The following is a 22,622-nucleotide window of genomic DNA, read 5'->3' as shown; positions in this document are numbered from 1 at the left end:
TCAATTTTGGATAATACCATTGGCTGCAATTATGTTGCCATTTGACCAATGGTAAATCCGCAATTGAGCTCCAATTTCGGGCAATACCATTGGCTGCAATTAAGGTTGCAATTTGACCAATCGTAAAGCCCGAATTTTGCTATTGGCGACACATTATATAGTAACTTATTTATTTTGATTAACATTTTGCATTAGACTATATGTAGGCAATATACATTATCAGATAAAGCTTGCGTACGAAAAGTGATATGGGATTAAAAGCGATAAAAACAATTGTTGAAGAAGGGTCAATCTTAAATCTAATGGTTTTTTTTCGAGTTTTGACTATGTAACAAAAACAAAACAAGTATATATATATATATATATATATATATATATATATATATATATATATATATATATATATATATAGGGATTCTACAGTATTCACTGCCTTCCCTCGCTCAACCGTTTCCATCTCTCTCTGTTGTTCCATTCTCCATCGTTTAGTCCTCTCTTACTCATGGCGTCGTCTACTTCGTTCCTCCAGGATTTTCGGGGTCGTCCTCTTTTCCTCCTTCCTATGGGGCTCCATTCGGTTATTCTTTTTATCCATCTGCTGTCGCTAGCTCTTCTTACATGTCCATACCACTTTAGTCTTTTTTGTTCTATATATGTTAGTATGTCTGTTTCTATTGATGTTCTTTGCTTTATTTCGTCATTACTTCTCCTATCCATTCTTGTTACTCTGCAGCATCTTCGTAGGCATTCCATCTCTGTTGCTATTATCTTACTGCTGTTTTTCTTGTTTATGATCCAATTTTCGGCCCCATATGTCATAATACTTCGCACTAATGTTTTATAAATCTGCGTTTTTGTCTTCATATTTAGGTGTCTATCCCACCATACTGAGTTAAGTTGTCGGATTGCTGTTCTTGTTTGTCCTAATCTTTGTGTAATTTCTTCCTCTGTTGTTGCCTTTTTCGTGATTATAAACCCCAGGTATTTGAATTTATCCTTTCCTTTGATTGTTACGTTGTCATCAATCTGTAGATCTTCTATGTCTTCTTCACTTGTAGATAGGTACTCTGTTTTCGCGAGGTTAATATCTAGGCCAGCCTTGGTATATTCTTCTTGTAGTTTCTTCATCATGTAGCTGAGGTCGTCTTGGTCTTGTGCAATCACTACTTGATCGTCTGCAAAACTTAACGTATATAGGTATTCGTTCCGTACCGGTACTCCCATGCCTTCGCATTTTCTTTTCCATGTAGTCAAGGCTTTCTCTAAGTATATTTTGAATAGGGTTGGAGATGTGGAACAACCCTGCAGGAGCCCTTTTGTTGTGGTGAAGTCTCCTATGATTCTTGTTCCCATTTTAATGGACACTTTATTTTCTTTATACAGAGCTTTTGTAGCTTCTATGAGTTTCGTCTGTATTTCTAATTTGTACATTGCCTCCCATAGTTCTGACCTTGGTACAGAGTCATACGCCTTTCTCAGATCCACAAATGCCAAGTGTATATCTCTATTTTTTGCTTTTTTCTTTTCCAACAGTTGTTCCAGTGTGTATATGTGGTCTATGCATGATCTTCCTGCCGTGAAGCCTGCCTGATCCTCCCCGATTTTGCCTTTTATCGCTTGCTCTATCTTTTCTCGCAGTATCTTCCCATATAATCTTCCTATTGATGATATTACGCTTATTCCTCTGTAGTTTTCGCATCGTTTTCTATCTCCTTTCTTAAATATAGATGTCATATATGCCGCCGTCCATTCCTTTGGGAGCTGTTCTCCATTTATGGCTTTCTGAAATATCCATTGTATCAACCGGTGTAATTTTTTTGATCCGTATTTTATAAGCTCAGGTGAGATGCCTCCAGGTCCCGGTGCTTTCTTATTTTTGATTGCTTTTATGGCCGTTCTCATTTCCCTATCTGTTATTTCTATTTCTTGTTGTGGGGATCTGCTTCGTCTTCGCCTGTTTTCTTTTCCAATGATGTATGGTCTTTGTTCTGTTAATAGTTCCTTGTAGTAGTCCTTCCATTCTTTGTCCTGTATATTTCCCAATTTAGTTTTTTCTTTTGAGTTTTGTTTCAATCCTCTCAGTACTTTCCATGACTCCGAAGTTCTTGTACCTCCTATATATGTTTCAATATTTAAAATTGAAGGGTGCGATTAAAAATACGCGGAAATTCGATTATTTAGCTACTATATTTTAAGGTTATGTGCCAATAAAGTGGGAAAATATTAGAAAAACACGATTTTTTAGAAATTTGAGAATTTGTAAGTTAAAAATGGTTATTTTAACAATGCTTATAGCCCGTTAGAAAATATATGGAAAAGCATACATCTATTTTGAGGTAAGGTAAAAAAAGTGCGAAAAGGATAAATAACGTGGTATTTTCGAATTTTATCTTTATGAAAAAGTTAAATGGGACTTACAATAGAATTTAATAATATGAAAGAAAAAATGTTGAATTACCAACTGAGTTTTGAGGTTATGTGCAAATAAATGAGTAAAAAAACGTTTTTTTTTAAATTTTTTGATGCTTTCCGCTCAAAAATTGAAAATTCTGCCTTGGCCATTCAAAATAACGAAAAAAAATTACTATTTAAAAGTTCGCCAAAAATTATTAACATAACCTAAAAAATTATTGAAAATTTCACTAATTTTTCCTAGGCTCAATTTTCAATATAAAAATTTGAAAAAATCAGGCTATTTTGTATTCAAAAGATACATCTTCACAAATTTTTTTAGATTTTTTAAAACAAAATGGCGTCCAGAAAAAAATAAAGTCGAAAAAAGTTTCTTTTTTGGATTTAAGAGGTTCTATGGCCTCTGTGAAGCTGAAAATTTGTATGAAGGCATGATTTTATATGCTTTATTGAAAGCACAAGTCGCGGTGCAGATTGGTGCGGGGGCACTTTTGACCATCTTATCCCGCTATAGCCTTTATTATATATTTCGTATTTGTCATAAATGGCAACACTGTCTTAATCAATTCTTGCCGGAACGTAAACAAGTCTAAACCTGCTCCCATCGCGTTCGCAGGTGCTTCAGTTGCGAACGTGTCTCTGTGGCTTTATGTGCTGTATTTGTTTATTATTGAAGGGTGCGATTAAAAATACGCGGAAATTCGATTATTTAGCTACTATATTTTAAGGTTATGTGCCAATAAAGTGGGTAAATATTAGAAAAACACGATTTTTTAGAAATTTGAGAATTTGTAAGTTAAAAATGGTTATTTTAACAATGCTTATAGCCCGTTAGAAAATATATGGAAAAGCATACATCTATTTTGAGGTAAGGTAAAAAAAGTGCGAAAAGGATAAATGACGTGGTATTTTCGAATTTTATCTTTATGAAAAAGTTAAATGGGACTTACAATAGAATTTAATAATATGAAAGAAAAAATGTTGAATTACCAACTGAGTTTTGAGGTTATGTGCAAATAAATGAGTAAAAAAACGGTTTTTTTTTAATTTTTTGATGCTTTCCGCTCAAAAATTGAAAATTCTGCCTTGGCCATTCAAAATAACGAAAAAAAAATTACTATTTAAAAGTTCGCCAAAAATTATTAACATAACCTAAAAAATTATTGAAAATTTCACTAATTTTTCCTAGGCTCAATTTTCAATATAAAAATTTGAAAAAATCAGGCTATTTTGTATTCAAAAGATACATCTTCACAAATTTTTTTAGATTTTTTAAAACAAAATGGCGTCCAGAAAAAAATAAAGTCGAAAAAAGTTTCTTTTTTGGATTTAAGAGGTTCTATGGCCTCTGTGAAGCTGAAAATTTGTATGAAGGCATGATTTTATATGCTTTATTGAAAGCACAAGTCGCGGTGCAGATTGGTGCGGGGGCACTTTTGACCATCTTATCCCGCTATAGCCTTTATTATATATTTCGTATTTGTCATAAATGGCAACACTGTCTTAATCAATTCTTGCCGGAACGTAAACAAGTCTAAACCTGCTCCCATCGCGTTCGCAGGTGCTTCAGTTGCGAACGTGTCTCTGTGGCTTTATGTGCTGTATTTGTTTATTATTAAACAGTTTTGTATTACGCAGTTTTATTTCGTGTGCAGAGTTTAAAGAATCTGTTTGTACGCTTTCTCATCATGGATAAAAAACGCGATCTTTCACCACGTAAAAAAGCTGAGATAAAGGCCCTAGTGAATACTAAAATATTTTCAAACCGCGAAATATTACGAAGGTTAAAGGTTTCTGAAGCTAGTGTACGAGGCATAAAAAAGAAGATTAAATTAGGGAAAGAATTGAGCCCAAAACGAAAGAAAAAATGCGTCAGATATATCTTTAAAAAAAATTTGCATGGAAAACAGATTTGCTACCACAAAATTGATAAAATCGCAACTTCAAGATGTCAATGTGAACACTTATGAACGTACTGTGCGAAAAAAAATTAAAAGATTTGGGTTTTATGGTCTGACGCCCCGCTAGGAAGCCCAAGTTAACACCTGCAATGAAAGCAAAGCGTCTGAATTGGACCAAACAGTTGCGTGATAAAGATGTGGACTTCTGGAGGTCGGTAAGTTCATAATTTCTTGCATAATATTTCATATTTCTTTCAACAAATAATGCATTTAACCATTTAACCAACATAAAGACCAGCACATAATTTTTTTTCTATTGTTGACAGGACTGCTTCAGTGATGAAAGCATATTTGAAATTTTGCAAAACAAAGCTCAGTTTGTCCGTCATCGTCATGGAGAAAAGTTTCATCCTGACTGTGTTGTTCAGACTGTGAAGCACCCTACAAAAGTGATGATTTGGTCAGTCATTATCGGCAAGGGTACTGGACGTCTGTACGTGGTAAAATGAATGATGCGGCAAGACCAGTACAAAGATGTCTTGCAAAGGCGGAGAACCATTAATTTTTATGCAAGAAGGAGCTCCCTGCCATACAGCACGGTCTGTCAAAGTTTTTTGGCAGAACAAAATATCTCTTTGTTGGATTGGCTGGGTAATAGCCCCGATATGAACCCCATAGAAAACGTTTGGAAGTTGATTAAAAGAGAAGTAGCTAAAGACATGATTACAAACAAAACGCAGCTCTTAGAAAGAATAATTTACGTGTGGAATCATCATCCTCAAATGCAAGAGGCAGTACAGGCTTGCATTGAAAGTATGCCGCGCAGAACCAGAGCTCTAATAGCGGCTAAAGGTGGCTCAACAAAATATTAACACTTAATTGTCGTTATTTCTGTTTTCTTTCAAGAGTCAATAAATACATATTTGTTCATTAATAATGATGTTTTATTGGTAATAAAATATATACAATTAAGTGGACAACCAAATAACATACATTGTTTCTGGTATATAGAAAGAACCTATTTAGTATCAGCTCATAATTAACATTTTTTATAAAATCTTATAGTGCGTCTAATAATTTGACCAGGGACTGTATATATATATATATATATATATATATATATATATATATATATATATATATATATATATATATATATATATATATATATATATATATATAGAGCATAAACGGCATAAAGAGCATAAAAAATTCGACTGATGTTAGTTTGTATAACTTTTTGCCAGGTGAAGTAAAAGACTTCACTTGTTATCGTTTAAGCTTAAAATCAAATCACACTTTTTGAAACACTGTTTCTATTCAAAAACGGAGTACCACAATAGTACTAGTTTGGTTAGGGTATTTTAATTATATTTCATGTTTTTTTTTATAATTCCATTAAGTGTGTTTGTCGTTTTTTTTTTTAAATTGGTAATATTAAATATATACATGCTTGTAATGTTTAAATTCACCAAAAACTTTATATCTATTGTCACTATTCCTTTGACTTGTCAAAAACAAAATTATTTTTGTATATTTGATTAAATAAATTCTATTCTATATATATATATATATATATATATATATTTATTTATATTATATAATTTATTTAATCTTATATTTTCACTTTATAATTTAATATTATATAATTTAATTATTTATAATTTATTTAATCTATATATATATATATATATATATATATATATATATATATATATATATATATATATATATATATATATATATATATATATATATATATATATATTAGACAAATACAAGGAATGTCTTTTTTAGATGTAGTAAAATAGACCAACTAATAAAACGGCTGGATGTTGCTGAAACACGTTCTAAATTGTTGAATTCTGAAGTGAGAAGTATAAGAAAAGAAATTGCTGCTTTAAGAAGTACTCTTTCTGGACCTAACAGTTTTGCAGTTTTCCCGTAAGTTTAAATATGTGACAAGTGCTTATAACGTCACTTTTCTTAGATTACAAATCGGTTTAGAGACCACTTCTCTTGATGTACATTACATTTAATTTCTGTGTTTGCTGATTCATTTACTCCCTTATTGATTAATAATTCATTAACAGAAAAACTGGAACTGGCGTGACATTATCAGATGAAGTAAGTTCAGTAGATGGTTGTTCAAGTACTAAAAAAATTAAAGCATCCTTTACAGAAGAAGATGGCTATACGATAGTTTTTACAGATGGTGCTTGTGAAAATAATGGGAAACCAAATGCCAAAGCAGGTATCGGAGTTTGGTTTAGAGATGATCATCCATTGTAAGTTGGTTTGTTTATATGTAATTTGGCTTTTATGTTTATATTAAGTACCTACATTAGCAATATTAACTAATTAGTAATATTAACTGTTGCGAACATATCCAACATACTCATATTTCTTATCAAATATTATTCGCACGCCGCTGGAGTAATTCCCGTCTTGAAGACAGTTAAAATAAACTCGTGTATTGTAAATTGTAGACAACTTAGGCTTCAAGATCACGCAAGTTTTAGTACTCTTGCAGTGCTGTATCAAGCGAAATTAGCGTCGGTTTGAAAAAGATTTGCACCGCATCAGTTTGATTTCGGGACAAAAAATGGCCGACCCTAAAAAATTAGTGATAGCTGTATAGAGACTTCGGCTTGGGATAGTCGTATTGGTGATTCTATAAATTAAAAAACTGCAGAATATTTGTTCGAAACATAGTGTTACGATAGATGGTGACGTGTCGTATGACTCAGAACGGTAAACATGTTTATTACTAATATGCTTATTCATTCGAGTATTTTCTAGGTAATGCCTACCTGACACACGATGGGTCCCCCTTTGTTATAAAAACAACAATTCGAACCTTCTGGAGACGAGCCGATGTGAAAATACCAAGTTTGCCGTTACCATTTCGCCGCTCGGTCTAGTCGAGAGGGCCGTCGACGTTTCTAGTTTAACGGTACTGGCTATATAACAGGAGCTTTCATTGAAGAAGAACAGTTAATTTTGAAGACTCGCGCTTGCGATTTAATTGTAACGTTCGTATACATAAATTATGTAATTATTAGTCAAATAAATTGTTGTGCAGTGGTTTAATAAATTGATATAAATTATCGTGTTATTTTAATAAATTAAAATAAGAACAATATAATAAATTAGAATTAAATAAAGACATAACAGTGGTGTGCAGAAGTGAAATAAAAGTAAATTAGACTTATAATAATCATAACAAGTTTTGTTCCGAAGAGAATATTTTTAAATTGTGAAAATGACGACGATTTATGAGCTCACAGTGACGAATTTAAGAAGACATCTCGAGGATAGAGAATTACCTTCTACCGGAAAAAAGGCTGAGTTAGTCCAACGACTAAAGAACGCTTTGGAGCAAGATGGTCTAGATCCAGAGACTTATATATTTGAAGATGCTGTCCTCTCGTCCATTTCGAAAATTTCCGGCGACATCGCATTATTAGAGAACAAAGTTTCTGACGATATTTCGAAAGTTTCTTCTGATGTAGCCAAAGTTTCTGGTGACATCGCGTCATTAGAAAACAAAGTTTCTAACGAGATTTCGTCTCTGGAAAGTAAAGTTTCTGCTAACATTTCTAAAGTAACTTCTGAGATGTCTGCCATCGACGATAGAATATCTTCGTTAAAAAACCAAGTTGCTGCCGATATGTCGGCCTTCAAAGAAAAGATGAAAGAGATAGAAAGGAAGATGGAAGAAACAGGACAGCAGAGAGAGGAAACAACCCGATTACAATAGAGACAAAAGAAGACGAGACAAAATGTAAGGAAATACGGCCGAAATTTGAAGGAAGTGGAGGTTCTGTCCTTGTGAAAGTCCCAACTTTCGACGGAAAATCTTCATGGAACAACTACATGAAACAGTTCGAATCAGCTGCAAGAGCGAATGGATGGTCTGAAAAAGAAAAGGCTGTAAACCTGACTATCGCTCTTCGAGGAGATGCCTTAGATGTGCTTCAGACCATAGCCGTAGAGGACTGATGATTTCGAACAACTCAAGAAGAGGTTAAATATGCGATATGGCCACGAACATTTGGAGCATGTATATCAGTCGCAGCTTAAAAATCGTAGACAGAAGAAAGATGAGGCTCTTCAAGAATATGAGGTAGATATTGCCAGATTAGTACGATATGCTTATCCAACAGCTCCTGAAGACATGATGGAAAAATTGGCCGTTCACTGCGATTAGTTCGTCACAGGACGCTGGTTGATGTCTTATCCGCCGCCCTCGAATACAAGTCAGCTACACAGGCCTCTGGCGGTTACAGTAAAGTTAGGACTGTAAAAGAGGAAGGAAATGAAGATAAACTTGACCAGCTCGTTAATATGATGAAAAGTATTACATGCAAGAAAACAAAGACCATAAAATCAAGAAACTCACCATCAGGAAAACCAGAACGAGTCGGCCTTAGGGGGGCAGCTTCGACCCAGAACTTTTCCAAAGACCCTCTCATACTAATAGCTTCTTGGAAATGTCGTGAAGATAGTGTATAATATGTAGATGGAGAAATAAATGGTAAAAAGCATACGTTGTTGGTGGATACCGGAGCGACCAGAACCGTTATACGCCCGACAGTTATAAACAGCCGTAAGAAACTGTTACCAACGAGGTTGCGACTTCGGACCGCTACAGGTGAAAATGCCAACATTCATGGAGAAATCCAGGTACAATTGGGAATTGGAGCAGAAAAGTTTGTCCATACTGTTATAGTTGCTGACATCGAAGAGGATGTTATATTAGGAATGGACGTAATGAATATGCATGGATTCCAATTGGATTTTAAGAATAAGGTAATCAAAATTGGCAACGAGGAGGTATTTCTCCATCCACATAATGACACTGTACAAGCAGCCATTAAAGAAGATACAGTCGTGCCTTCGAGAAGCGAAACGATCATAGTAGCGCGGCTACAGGGAATTGTGGACGAAGGGAGACCTGTTATAATAGAGCCTTGGAACCACGACGATGAGGTTGGCCATGGAATCATAATTGGAAAGGAATTGGTGACTTCGGCTAAAGAAATACCTGTGAGACTTATCAATGTCAACGACTACCCAGTGACCATAAAGAAAGAGACAAAAGTAGGAACTTATGTACCTGTGACATCCATAATCCGTCAGGCGACAACATCTGATAATTCCAACGACAAATTCGACAAAATGGTTTGCAGTTGCAGGACAGTCTCTGAATCAGATTGAGAAAAGGAAATTAAGGGAATTTCTTCGGCAGTATCGTGATATTTTCGTACCGAAAGGAGGAAAGACGGAAGAACTACCGTTGTTAAGCATAAAATTGATACTGGTAATGCTAAGCCAATTCGTCAAACAGCTCGACGATTACCACAGTCGAAAAGAGAGGAAGCTGAAACGATTGTCCAGGAAATGAAGAAAGACGGGGTGATAGAACTTCTACGAGCCCATGGATCTCTCCGGTGGTCCTGGTTAAGAAGAAAGACGGAACGACGAGGTTCTGTGTGGATTACCGTTTGCTGAACAACGTTACGAAGAAACATAGTTATCCTCTGCCTCGGATCGATGACACATTGGCTGGAAGTAAATTGTTTTCTACTTAGGATTTGAAGTCTGGATACTGGCAGGTAGAAATGGACCCAGTAGATAAAGAAAAGACAGCCTTCACCACAGGATCTGGATTGTGGCAATTCAACGTTATGCCATTTGGACTCTATAATGCTCCTGCGACATTTGAGAGGCTTATGGAAAATGTGTTAAGAGGGTTATCTTAGAAAACATGCCTGGTTTATTTAGATGACATAATCGTCTTGGTGAGACATTCGAAGAACATTTGAAGAATTTAGAAAACGTTTTTAATCGACTTAAAGCTGCCCAATTGATGTTAAACCCCAAGAAGTGCCAGCTATTTCAAGGTAAAGTCAATTATCTGGGTCATATTGTCAGTAAAGAAGGAGTGGCCGTGGATAAGGGAAAAATTGATTCCATTAAGGAATGCCAGTACCAACTTACAAACATCAAGTTAGAAGTTTTCTTGGACTATGTACTTACTACCGAAGGTTTATTAAGAAGTTTGCAGATATCGCTAAGCCATTAACGCGACTTACAGAGGAAGCAAGAGAATACCGCTGGGATACTGACTGCCAAAATGCCTTGAGACCTTAAAAAAACATTTAATAACAGCACCAATTTTAGGGTATCCACTGCCAGAAGGAGAGTTCATCTTAGATACGGATGCAAGTAATGTGGGAATTGGAAGAGTGCTGTCACGAGAAGAGAACTTCTAGCAGTAGTTAAATCAGTAGAGCACTTCTATCAATACCTTTATGGTAGGAAGTTTCTATTCCGAACCGACCATGCCGCCCTTAAATGGTTGATGCAGTTTAAGAATCCAGAGGGTCAGATAGCCAGGTGGATCGAACGACTCCAAGAATACGAGTTTAAGATTTAGCACCGGGCCGGAGTTAGCCACAGAAACGCTGATTCTCTTTCCAGAAGGCCATGCCCAGCAGAGTGTTCCCACTGCAAAAAACGGAATCCAAGGAAGCAGCAGTGCTAAGACGACGACTGGACGCCTACTAAGATAAGGGAAGAACAAGAGAGAGATCCAGTTATACAGAAAATCCGAAAATGGAAAGAGGAAAACCGTTGACCACCTTGGCAAGAAATATCAAACCTATGCTCAGTAGTTAAGACGTATTGGGCCCAGTGGGACTCATTTATCATCGAAGATGGCTTGCTCAAACGAGTCCTGGAAAATGATGATGGTTCAGAGAAGAGAAGACAGTTGGTGATCCCAAAGAGCAGAATAGTCGAAGTACTTCGTCAGTTTAACGACAGAGGGCATTTTGGTGTAAAGAAGACCCTTCAGCGAATTCGGGAACGGTTTTATTGATGAACAGTTCCGACGATGTAAAAGACTGGTGTAAGAAATGTACTATTTGTGCTACGAGTAACGGGCCTTATCGAAAAAGGAGAGCCCCTATGAGACAATATAATGTTGGAAGCCCGTTTGAAAGAATAGCTTTGGACATCGCTGGGCCATTTCCAGAAAGTGAAAATTAAGGGAAGTACATGTGGTAGTAATGGATTACTTTACTAAGTGGGTCGAGATTACGCACTTCCGGACCAGAAGGCCGCCACCGTTGCAGTTAAGTTGATCCAAGAATAAATCAGCCGATTGGAGTGCCTTTGGAGATCCATAGAGACCAAGGCAGGAACTTCGAAAGTGATATATTCCAAGGAATATGTGATAGACTAGGCATGAAGAAAACAAGAACTACAGCATATCATCCGCAATCGGTTGGTATGATAGAACGGATGAATAGGACAGTTGGCAAGTATTTGATAAAGATGGTGTCCGATCATCAGCGAGACTGGGACCAATATCTTCCGTTCTTCACAATGGCCTACAGATCTGCTGTTAACGAGTCGACAGGCCAGACACCAGCCAGAGTCCTATTCGGACGCGAGATGCGACTACCTTGTGATCTAGAGTTAGGGTGTCGACCTGGAGAAGATGTAGCAGGTGAAGATTATGTGATCGAATTACGAAGAAGAATGGACAATGTACACGAGTTGGTCCGTTCCCACCTCCAGATCGCTAGTGACCGAATGAAGAAACGGTACGATACGGAAGCCGAAAAGGGATGTTTTAAGAAGAACGACAAAGTCTGGCTCTACAATCCCAAAAAGCGAAAAGGTTGTTCTCCAAGTTGCAGCAGTTTTGGAAAGGCCCATACTTAATTATGGAGAAGATCAACGATGTCATCTACCGAATAAGCAAGATTCCGAGGGGAAAGCCGATGATAGTACACCATAACCGGCTGGCGTCTTCGAAGGTGACCACGACGTAGATGAAGAAGTGGAAGTAAACCAAGTCCAAGATGTGTCTGGCCTCACGTTTGAGGAATTCATGGGTGCCTGTGGAGGTACCGGTAAAGCAAGACATGGTGTTACCACTGAAGAAAAGCAAGATCTACTCGCGCTCCCCGATGACTACTCGCTGGCCCTTACCATCCCGGCCAGTATCAAAGACGCACCAGGGTTAGCATCCGTCTTTCGAAGAAGTTCGGTCGAGTTGCAGAACTTCAATGCCAGTGCCAGCTACTGGGAAAGCCTTGAAACTCCAAGAAGCATCACGTTACCTTTTCTACCCGGTAACAAAAGACATTGCCTACCTACCGAGATGTATGGGAGCCTTACTTCAATTGAGAGAGCACGTACTAGAGTCCGACGTGCAAAAGTTAGAGTGCCGCCAATTAGATTGGAGGGTTATCCGAAGTATGGTGGAGGAGATCTTTAATGACACCGAAGTCCAGGTGTTAGTCTGTTGCAATCCGCATAGTTACTGGTGCGGAAAGAAAACCGTCCCTTGTCATTTTTATACAACTGGAAGTTGTAAAAGAGGGTCCAGTTGCCGATACCTGCATACCGTTCCAGTTCCAGTCCCAAGGTTCCAGGAGGAACCATCTTTTAAGAGGGGGCAATGTTACGATAGATGATGACGTGTCGTATGACTCAGAACGGTAAACATGTTTATTACTAATATGCTTATTCATTCGAGTATTTTCTAGGTAATGCCTATCTGACACACGATGGGTCCCCCTTTGTTATAAAAACAACAATTCGAACCTTCTGGATACGAGCCGATGTGAAAATACCAGTTTGCCGTTACCATTTCGCCGCTGGGTCTAGTCGAGAGGGCCGTCGACGTTTCTAGTTTAACGGTACTGGCTATATAACAGGAGCTTTCATTGAAGAAAAACAGTTAAGTTTGACTCGCGCTCGCGATTTAATTGTAACGTTCGTATACATAAATTATGTAATTATTAGTCAAATAAATTGTACAGTGGTTTAATAAATTGATATAAATTATCGTGTTATTTTAACAAATTAAAATAAGAACAATATAATAAATTAGAATTAAATAAAGACATAACAATATTAACAATTTTTTTCCCTGAAAGATGGCTTTGGTAGAGCCAATTAGTCAGAGTTGTTTTTGTTTGTTTTTAAAGTCGGCTGAATTTTAATTATTATTGATTGCAGATTCATAGTCAAAATTTTCTTGTTATCAGAATGTTCTATCCGTACTACATATACCTAATATTTTTACGGATACATAAATTTGGTTTTGATATATTTTTATTCTTTTATTATCTTCTTGTTTTTCTTTTGTTTCTTTTGCTTTTTTGTTTTTTTTTTCATTTTTTTTTTGTTTTTTGTTCTATTTATATTTTCTTAATTCTTTTATGTTTCTTTTTATTAATTTGTGGTATACATTTTTTTTCAAACTAGAAATATTAACAGATTATGCCCATACACTATTTACAACTTGTATTTACATATTTTAACATGTTTGTAAATGCAATGAAGAATTTCCATATTATTTGAAAATATTAAAAGATTAAGATTTATTGAAAAATAACACTTAGAATTTTTTAATTCCTTGTAAAGTTCGTTTTTGTAATTCACATTCTGTTATAATATGTGTTAAATCGCATATTTTGCCACAAGTATAATTGGGAGTATTTGATAAGCGAATTCCATTAATGTCAGATGGCGTAAGAGCATGATTTGCTGTTTGCTGATGTTTTGTGAGACAATCCAATAGTTATTAGTGCTATTAAAATCAAATGCAGAATTTATGGTAGTATATTCAATTTTGCTATTGTTAACTGGGAGAGTTGCATATACAGTGTGCCTAGATCTTTGTTGGAGCGTGGCTTCATATACAGCAAGTGTGATTTGATTAACTCAATAAGTCACAATGGTGCTCACGTCTAGGCCTTTGCCAAGCAAGGCAGGATACCTCGAGGCTCTGCCCTAGGGCCACATACATCGAAATGGAAGTGCATTTTATTTGTTCGGCATTTGTATATAAATTTTGTTTTGTACGCGTAAAAGTATTTCTCGTAATTAGTATAGTTTAGTTCAACCGTATTTCACCATATTTCTGTTGTAATAGCCTTTATTATTTACGTAAAAAACAGGTGCGGTAATATTCTGTTATTATGTTTCCTCTGACACCTTTCTTTTTACCATAACCAATATTGTCTTGTTCTCCGTACATATTTTATTAATTGCTCGTAATAAATTTTCATTGCTTTTGGGAGTGTATAATCGTCCACCATACGGACGCACTTGGGGTTACTTTGTAAGTTGTTCTAAATTTAACTTTTATGTTTTCACTTGTTTACATTGGCAAGTTAACCCTTTCAGTCAGAGTTTTTGTTTGTAAAGATGAATATTTTAAACTTGGAGGTTGAGGTATATGATTTTTTAAAAGATTTATAAAAAAAATGTTGCCCATAGAACCAATTTTTTTCGAAAAAAATTAATGTTCGTTAAAACGACCATGGTGACTCAACGGTTGCGCATGTAAAAAAAATACCCAAAAAAATCGTAAAAAACATATTTATTTTGAATGAAAATCAACGAAACAATTGCGTTCACGGACAATACATAAATGAATTTTGCATTTACTACAACTAATGTGAGTCTTTTTCAGACAGGTCTCATTTTTACACCTTGAACCTTACTTGCTCTGGTCAAATATGGGCAAATGATCCACGCCGTCAAAACGAACTTCTCTTAATGACCTTTGCTCCATCTTCAATTTTTTGGTGATTGGTGGTATTCAAGATCCGTTGGTGATTGATGGACATCCTACCTTTTTTTTATTGGTATCCCTGCATATATAAGGGCTTCTGCAATGTACATTCTGCAACTAATCAAATCCAACAATTTGTTTGTGGGAATATTCATTATTCTGGATTTCTGTTTATATTCTAACCAGGAATTTACACAGGCTATATCTACCGCATGGGTGAACATTCTAAGTGTCCACTTTTTACTTCTTATAAATATTCTATAAATACTTATGAGGAAGTCTAGTTTGTCAACTCCACCCATACATTCATTATATAATTTTACAACTTCTGGTCGAGATATTTGAATGTATTCTTTAGCAGATTTGTCCCATCTCTTACATTGATCAGTTGTACCAATACTTATAAAATTCGATAACATAATCACTGGTTTGTTATCATACCATTTTGTAAGAATTATACCATCTTTACTAAGAACTTCTTCAGAAGTACCTCTAGGCTGTTTTTTTAATATTTGGTCGGATGTAAAAGGAGGACTTTGAAAACGGTTAACTCTAGCTGTACTTGCTGCATATATGGTCTTATTTTTGAGATATTGAAGGAGATTGTAACTCGAAAAATAGTTATCATAGTAAAGTTTTACATAATCTACATTTATTCTTTCACATAATTTAATTACTGTAGCTGCACCAGCCCCAAATATACTGACATTTTCTTTACTCACTTCAGTAGTTTCTCCTTGATAAATAATAAAATCATAAAGTAAACCGCTTTTTCCACACAAAGCAAACAATTTTACACATCAGGGACACAGTTTACCTTTTATATACTGTTTTACATTTAATTTCCCTTTCAATGGAATCATCTGTTCGTCTATACACAAATTGTCCTCAAGATCTGATGTATTACATCTTGACTTTATTGCATTATACAATGGCCTTACTTTCCATAAACGATCTTTGTTGTTTCGGTCTGGCTGCAAATTGTTAACAAAATGTAAATTTTGTCTCAATTTATAAAATCTATTTACATTCATATTGTCTCTGATAATTGGGATGCCTAATTTGGAATCCCATAGAATCGGGTCCTGGGACAATGCAAGTTACCCATCATGATATAAATCCCGATAAATATTTTCATCTCTAAGAGATTTGTAGGAGAAAACTTGTTGACGTTGTTTTGAACCGCGTTTAAATTTGTCATTTCGACCATGGTATTACATAGATCATCATTAAAATAGTTGCAAAAATATTTTATTGGGGATAGAATCTCAACTATTTCATTACGAATAGGTTTTTACCAAGGTAAAGGTGGTGTTAAATATTACAAATTTTTCATCCACTCTATATTTTCTTTATAAGTGAGACCGTTTGCTTCACAATATTGTTTGATATATGCCTTAGATCTATAGTTATATAACACTTTTGTTCTATCTTTCTCCTCTTCGGCACCTTCAACCAATTCGTCTCGGTTTTCGTCTTCGCCTACTTTATTTTGTTCTTCGGTGTCAGATTTGCATTCTTCGGATCTTTCATCATTATCTAAAATTTATTTATATCGTCTAACATGTTATTATTTGATCAATATTGCTTTCCTTCTAAATCAGAATTATCAACATCTGAGGTATCCTGTGATTTCTCTAATTCATCATCTTCCTCATCATCGCTCATAACTTCAATATCTGACATGTTATTGATAATATCAAGGAGTTCAGCTTCAGTTAGTGGCTTTCTAGACATATTTTCGAAGAATTAAATCTGAAAATTAAATACCCTTTGAGTCACCATGTTCGTTTAAAATAATACATGGTTTTTTGTATGAAACTATATGAAGTATCTAATATTTTTTATGTTTTTGTACCTACATGTAAAAACTATCAATAAAGTACCTATAAAATAATTTTAAAATCAGATTTTAACTTACCTAATAAGTTTAAACACAAAGGAAATATGTGTTACCGTGCGGTATTTATCAACAAAACTAAGCTATTCGTAACAAACGTGACAATATGACTAATACAACGTACAGATAAGATGTTCGAGTTTCACGCTGATTTAACGTAAAAAATGGGAATTAGCTATTATTGACACTTATGAAAAGTTGATGTTCGTTTAAACGAACATGGTGACTGAAAGGGTTAATCTTAAATATTAGGTTTAGATTATGAATTGTATAGAATATCTCTATTAATGTAATGATTATATGCATAGTTCATGCAATATTTTCTTTTACAGTAATATACTTAATTAGTTCAATTTTACAATTGAATTTAATTCCCCACCTTTTTCACTTCCATAAAGCATACTTTGAACAGTACATCAGGAGATACAGCTGCTTCCTTCATCTGAAGGTTATCGGATGAGCCATATTAGTTTCTCTTAATTTGATATTCACTGCGGACCCTAAAGTTTATGTTGACAATTGATAAATCTTCAACCACATACATTTTTGGTACTTCGAGCCGGATGCTTTTTGGAAAGTAGAAAATTAGTGATTTTCTTTAAATTTTTGATTTTTTTTCGTTTGAAATTTTGATTTATTGAAAAAATAGTTCTTTTTGTGTTTTGCAATGTATTTAAGAGTAGAAAATGGAAATGAGCTATAGCAAAGGAGGGCATGAGTATGCAATTTAATAGATCAAAATATAAATTTGCAAATAAGTTCAGAGTAACTAAATGTTCGAAAATATATGCTTAATGAAGTTTTCAAAAAATATATAGAGGCGCAAGACAATATTTAAGTACACATTTCGGAATCGGAAGAGCCAGATAAGAGGATCGAGTCCTTATTGAAAATAGATATGCTGAGGCTGTTGCACAAATTTTAGGAAATATTGATAGTTTACAAACATTAACAAATATTAATAAATCGGTATCTATAGTTAACAAACCAATTTACATTTGCTACATTTGCCTGAACTTAAAATCCAAAATTTTACAGGTGTCATTACGGAATGCCTTAGTTTTTACCAGTTTTTTGCAACATTGATTTTTGGCAATGAGCCGCTGATTTGAAAGGTTATCAAAGGATGAATTTCAGTCGAATATTCTCGAAAAAAAGCTGTATTATGCCAGCAAACGCGCTTTAGAATTTGTTAGGGACTCTTGTAATTTACCAAAATTTGAGGAATTTTAAAAAATAATAAACGAAAGATGCGAAAACCTTGAAAATTTGTCGTCTGTAGAGACAGACAGGTACGAAAGAAAAACCTGACTCCAGTGACATCTTTTTATATATATATATATATATATATATATATATATATATATATATATATATATATATATATATATATATATATATGTATATATGTATATATGTATATATATATGTATATATATATATATATATATATATATATATATATATATATGTATATATATATATATATATATATATATATATGTATATATATATATATATATATATATATATATATATATATAACCTCATCAGCTAATCAAGGCACTAATGATAGATCAGTAGGTGGATAATAGGTCATCGAGCACGGAGCATCTGCTCGCTAATTTGCATACAGCTGTTCCTAATTTGCATACACCTGTCCCTAATTACCATCTGCTCGCTAATTTGCATACAGCTGTCCCTAATTACCACGTGCTCACTAATTTGCATACACTTGCCTGCTCGCAAATTTGAATAGAGCTATCGTGCTCCCTAATTTGCATAAACCTGTCAAACACCTGTTGTGCTCCCTGTTGTACACCTACCCTACCATACAGCTATCCCTAATGTCTTTATTTGCATACACATTCCACCCCAAATATGCCACTAAAAAAGGTTTTAAAAACATTTAAACTATTAAAGTGAAATATCCATAAAAATTCCAATTGAATTAAGTATCAAAATAATAAAACCAACTTATGGTGCATCAATGGCATTAATTTATATATTCAGGATTGCTAAATGATTCTAAAGTTGTCCTTAAAAGAATTGGCTCTTTTGCTGACATAGGATTTCAAGAAACCCGCCCAAAAAATTAGTAATTTTTACTAGAAACGAAAAGTCATAAAAAACATTTAAACTATTAAAGTAAAATATCCTAAAAAATCCCAATTGAATCAAGTATCAAAATAATAAAGCCAACATATGGTACGCCAATGACATTAATTTATATATTCAGGATTGCTAAATGATTCTAAAGTTTTTTTTTGTGGCATAGGCATTTGCCATTCAGCCAGTCACCATTCTAAAGAGAATCAAGAAACCCTCCCAAAAAATTAGTAATTTTTCAGAATTCAGAATTATTTACAAGTGTCAATACGAGTGTAGAATTGATAGAAGGTGATCTGGAACAGCATCGCCCACTAAAATATAGCAAGTTCCAGTACCAGCTCAACAGATAATGGATTCAATATATGATAATATATCTGACAGTTAAAGTGATAGTGAACAAATGATAGAAGTTAAAGGAGAAGATTTGAAAGGTTCCATACATGAAGGTGATAGTCTTAATTTATCAACGGACTATGATATTGTTGAGCAAAAAATAATAAATTCTGATAGTGAGGTGAAAAAATTAATAAAAAAATTTTCAATAAAATCCTTTATAAAAAGGTATATAAAAACCCAGTCGGGCTATGTTAAATAGACAAAACGTTTTCGGAATAAGTATTCCATCATCAGTGTCCTAAAAAGTATTTAACCACTTAATTAAAAAGAACATGAAATAATTTAAATTTTGACTAAGGTTAATGTAAAATGTGGTTAATACTTACAGGCTAATACATGAATGTAGCCACTAAATATGGGGGTAAAAACCCTTTAAAAATTACTAAATGAAATTTAGTTTACATTATGTCTTGTTTAAAATTAAGATGGTAAAGTTACCGTTGGATTGGTAACATGGCGCAATTAATAACGGAATTTGTGAATGCGAATGAAAAGATTTTAAACGAATATAAAAACCAAAGAGACATTATTATGAAAAAAGTATCTAGCTACAAAAAAAAAGAAAAAGAGGGCCAATCGTAGTTTGATCATTCTAAACAAGAAAATAGCTGAATCTAACAAACTTTTAACAAGTGTACATTCTTATCAATGAAAATTGAAAACCAGTAGGATTTCAAGAAATTTGTGAGTGAGTGAAAAAAAAAATGTAATTATACTGTAATTTTCAAATTCATGGCTTCATATATTGAGAATATTATATGAGATTATACTGCTTTTGTTCTCGAAAAGAACATAAAAAATTTGTAATTTTTAAACTTGAACTGTTTTGACTTCTCTCACTAAAAAATAAAAATATACCCAAATTTCTGTCTTTTTTTTAATAGTTTAGTTCACCAATCAATTGACCCCATAAAAAACAAAGTTTTGTAATTGAGATTACTTTAAGGAAAATGATCAAAGGGTAATAACGTCCAATTGTTTTACTAATTCTTGGTCAACATAGAATTAGTAACACCAGAGGAAGTTTTTAGCTTCTGATTATTTTTATCGAAGTAATCTCAATTACATCACTTTGGTTTTGGGGTCATGGAACATGAAAAATTAATCGTTAATATAATTTTTTTCAATAGATCTAATGAAGACGAAAAATTCATTGACCTCATTTAATTCATATTTAAATGGAAATAAGCCACAATTAAAGGTTAAAGTACGTTTATTGACGTTTCAATTTCCATTTCGGAAATCGTTTTCAAAATATATTTCTGAAGTGGAAATTGAAACGTCAATAAACGGACTTTAACCTTTAATTGTGGCTTGTGCCCATTTAAATATTAATTATTTTAAAATGCCACAAGAAAACAGCTTCAGAACAATATTGACCTCATTTGTTTGACATTTTAATTGTTGTCGTGTATACAAATGTTTAAAATTTAAAAATGCTTTTTTCAAATTAGCCTATTAAATACAATTTTCATGGTCAACGAATTTACCGAAAATAATAATTACTACTTATTTAAAACTAATTAGCATGCAAATCTTTGAATAAAAGTTTTATAAATATAACTTACTTTTTTTGACGTAATTTTAATTAATCCAAATAAAAATTATTAACACATTTGTACAACACACACCATTTTTTTACAAAAACGCATAGACACACCAAATTTTATTCCACAAACCAAAAATATAACAACAAACCCACGTCAACAGGGAAAACCATCGAGCAAAAAGACAAAAGAGGGAATGTAAAGGTAGGGGAGGGGGGCAAAAATATTGTTAGACAGGAAGTGCCATCTTGAGAGGCCACATTAAACAAGGAAAGAGAGTCTCTTTCCTTGTTTGTGAAATTTAGTTGGGTTATGTTATGCTGATGTTATTGTTTGTCCCAACTGTCACATGAAATCTTATTTATATTTTCTATTGAAGTATTTTAACAATTGTTTCACATTTTAGACTATTATTGTTATTATTTATTTAAAACTTTATTGTGTTCTAGCGTTAAAAAAGTATTTTAAGTGTTTGTAATATCTTTAAAATATACATAGTTTTTACAATATAAAATATATTATAAAAACTTATCACCATGGTAAGCTGTATTGCTTGTGGCCTTTCCCACAAAACAAGAAAGGAGAAAACATCTTTTCATCGGTAAGATTTGTTGAAATTATTTATTAAAATTTAGAAATAAAAATTATTTGCTTGTTGACCAGTCACTACACTTCAAACCAGTGGCGTAACGAAAATTTCTCTTATTAACTGTATCTTAAGTGTGAAAGTAGAACTAGAAAATTTAAATTTTTGTTAACTTTGACTAATGTAATACTCATTAGTTAACTATGGCAAACAAAGTAATGTAAATTTATGTAACTGATAGTGTTTAAATAGAAGGTAGAAAATTCAAAATTTATAATATATACCTTGTATCTACTATATAAACCATTTCAATTTTTAGGTTTCTCAAGAATAATACTCAAAGGAAAATGTGGGTTAATTTTGTTGGAACAACGGAGATGGATGTAAAGAAATTTTCATATTTATGTTTAGATTATTTTACAGAGGAGGATTTTGACATGTCATCATCTTCAAAATCAAGGTTGAAGCCTGGTGCCATTCCTAGTAAAATTATTGTTAGACAAAGATATTGTGCTGTTTTTATTAATCTATTGTTTTGCTAATTTATTGTTTTTATTTATTATCAAAGGTTCTACACTTATAACACTTACAAGTTTATTTAAATTCTTTATTTGTACAATATAATTAATTTATTTCACACTAATAATTATATATATATATATATATATATATATATATATATATATATATATATATATATATATAATTTATCTACATTTATTACAATACCTGTATATATATAAATAACCGTTAATCAAGAATTACGGCGAAGAATCGATGACCTTCCATCGAAGGAATTGTATCAAAAGCAGGTTTTTTAGCGCAGGGGACCCATCGGCTATTACCTGGGGTTTCTGCCGGCTGGTGTATGATCTAGAAAAGACTTGAATGAGAAGGATATTAGTAATAAATATGTTTACAGTTTTGAGTCATATGATGCGTCTTTATCTATCGTAACATTGCCCCCCTCTTAAAAGATGGTTCCTCCTGGAACCTTGTCAGGACTGGAACTGGAACGGTATGCTGGTATCGGCAACTGGACCCTCTTTTACAACTTGTATAAAAATGACAAGGGACGGTTTTCTCTCCGCACCAGTAACTATGTGGATTGCAACAGACTAACACCTAGACTTCGGTGTCTTTAAAGATCTCCTCCACC

General features: G+C 33.7%; 1 protein-coding gene across 1 annotated transcript in view; it reads left to right on the top strand.

Moving 5' to 3' along the window:
* Positions 1–22,622, top strand: part of LOC140439733 (ribonuclease H-like) — a 420,401-nt gene that overhangs the window by 74,892 nt on the left and 322,887 nt on the right. The window contains exons 2-3 of the mRNA XM_072529860.1: positions 6,111–6,257; positions 6,407–6,601. Of these exons, the coding sequence (XP_072385961.1) occupies positions 6,111–6,257; positions 6,407–6,601 (342 nt within the window). The remainder of the gene's footprint in view (positions 1–6,110; positions 6,258–6,406; positions 6,602–22,622) is intronic.

The sequence above is a fragment of the Diabrotica undecimpunctata genome, chromosome 4, assembly GCF_040954645.1.
Source record: "Diabrotica undecimpunctata isolate CICGRU chromosome 4, icDiaUnde3, whole genome shotgun sequence".
Taxonomy (NCBI): Eukaryota; Metazoa; Arthropoda; class Insecta; order Coleoptera; family Chrysomelidae; genus Diabrotica; species Diabrotica undecimpunctata.
The sequence above is the reverse complement of the archived record's forward strand: the minus strand, read 5'-3'. Positions and strand labels throughout refer to the sequence as shown.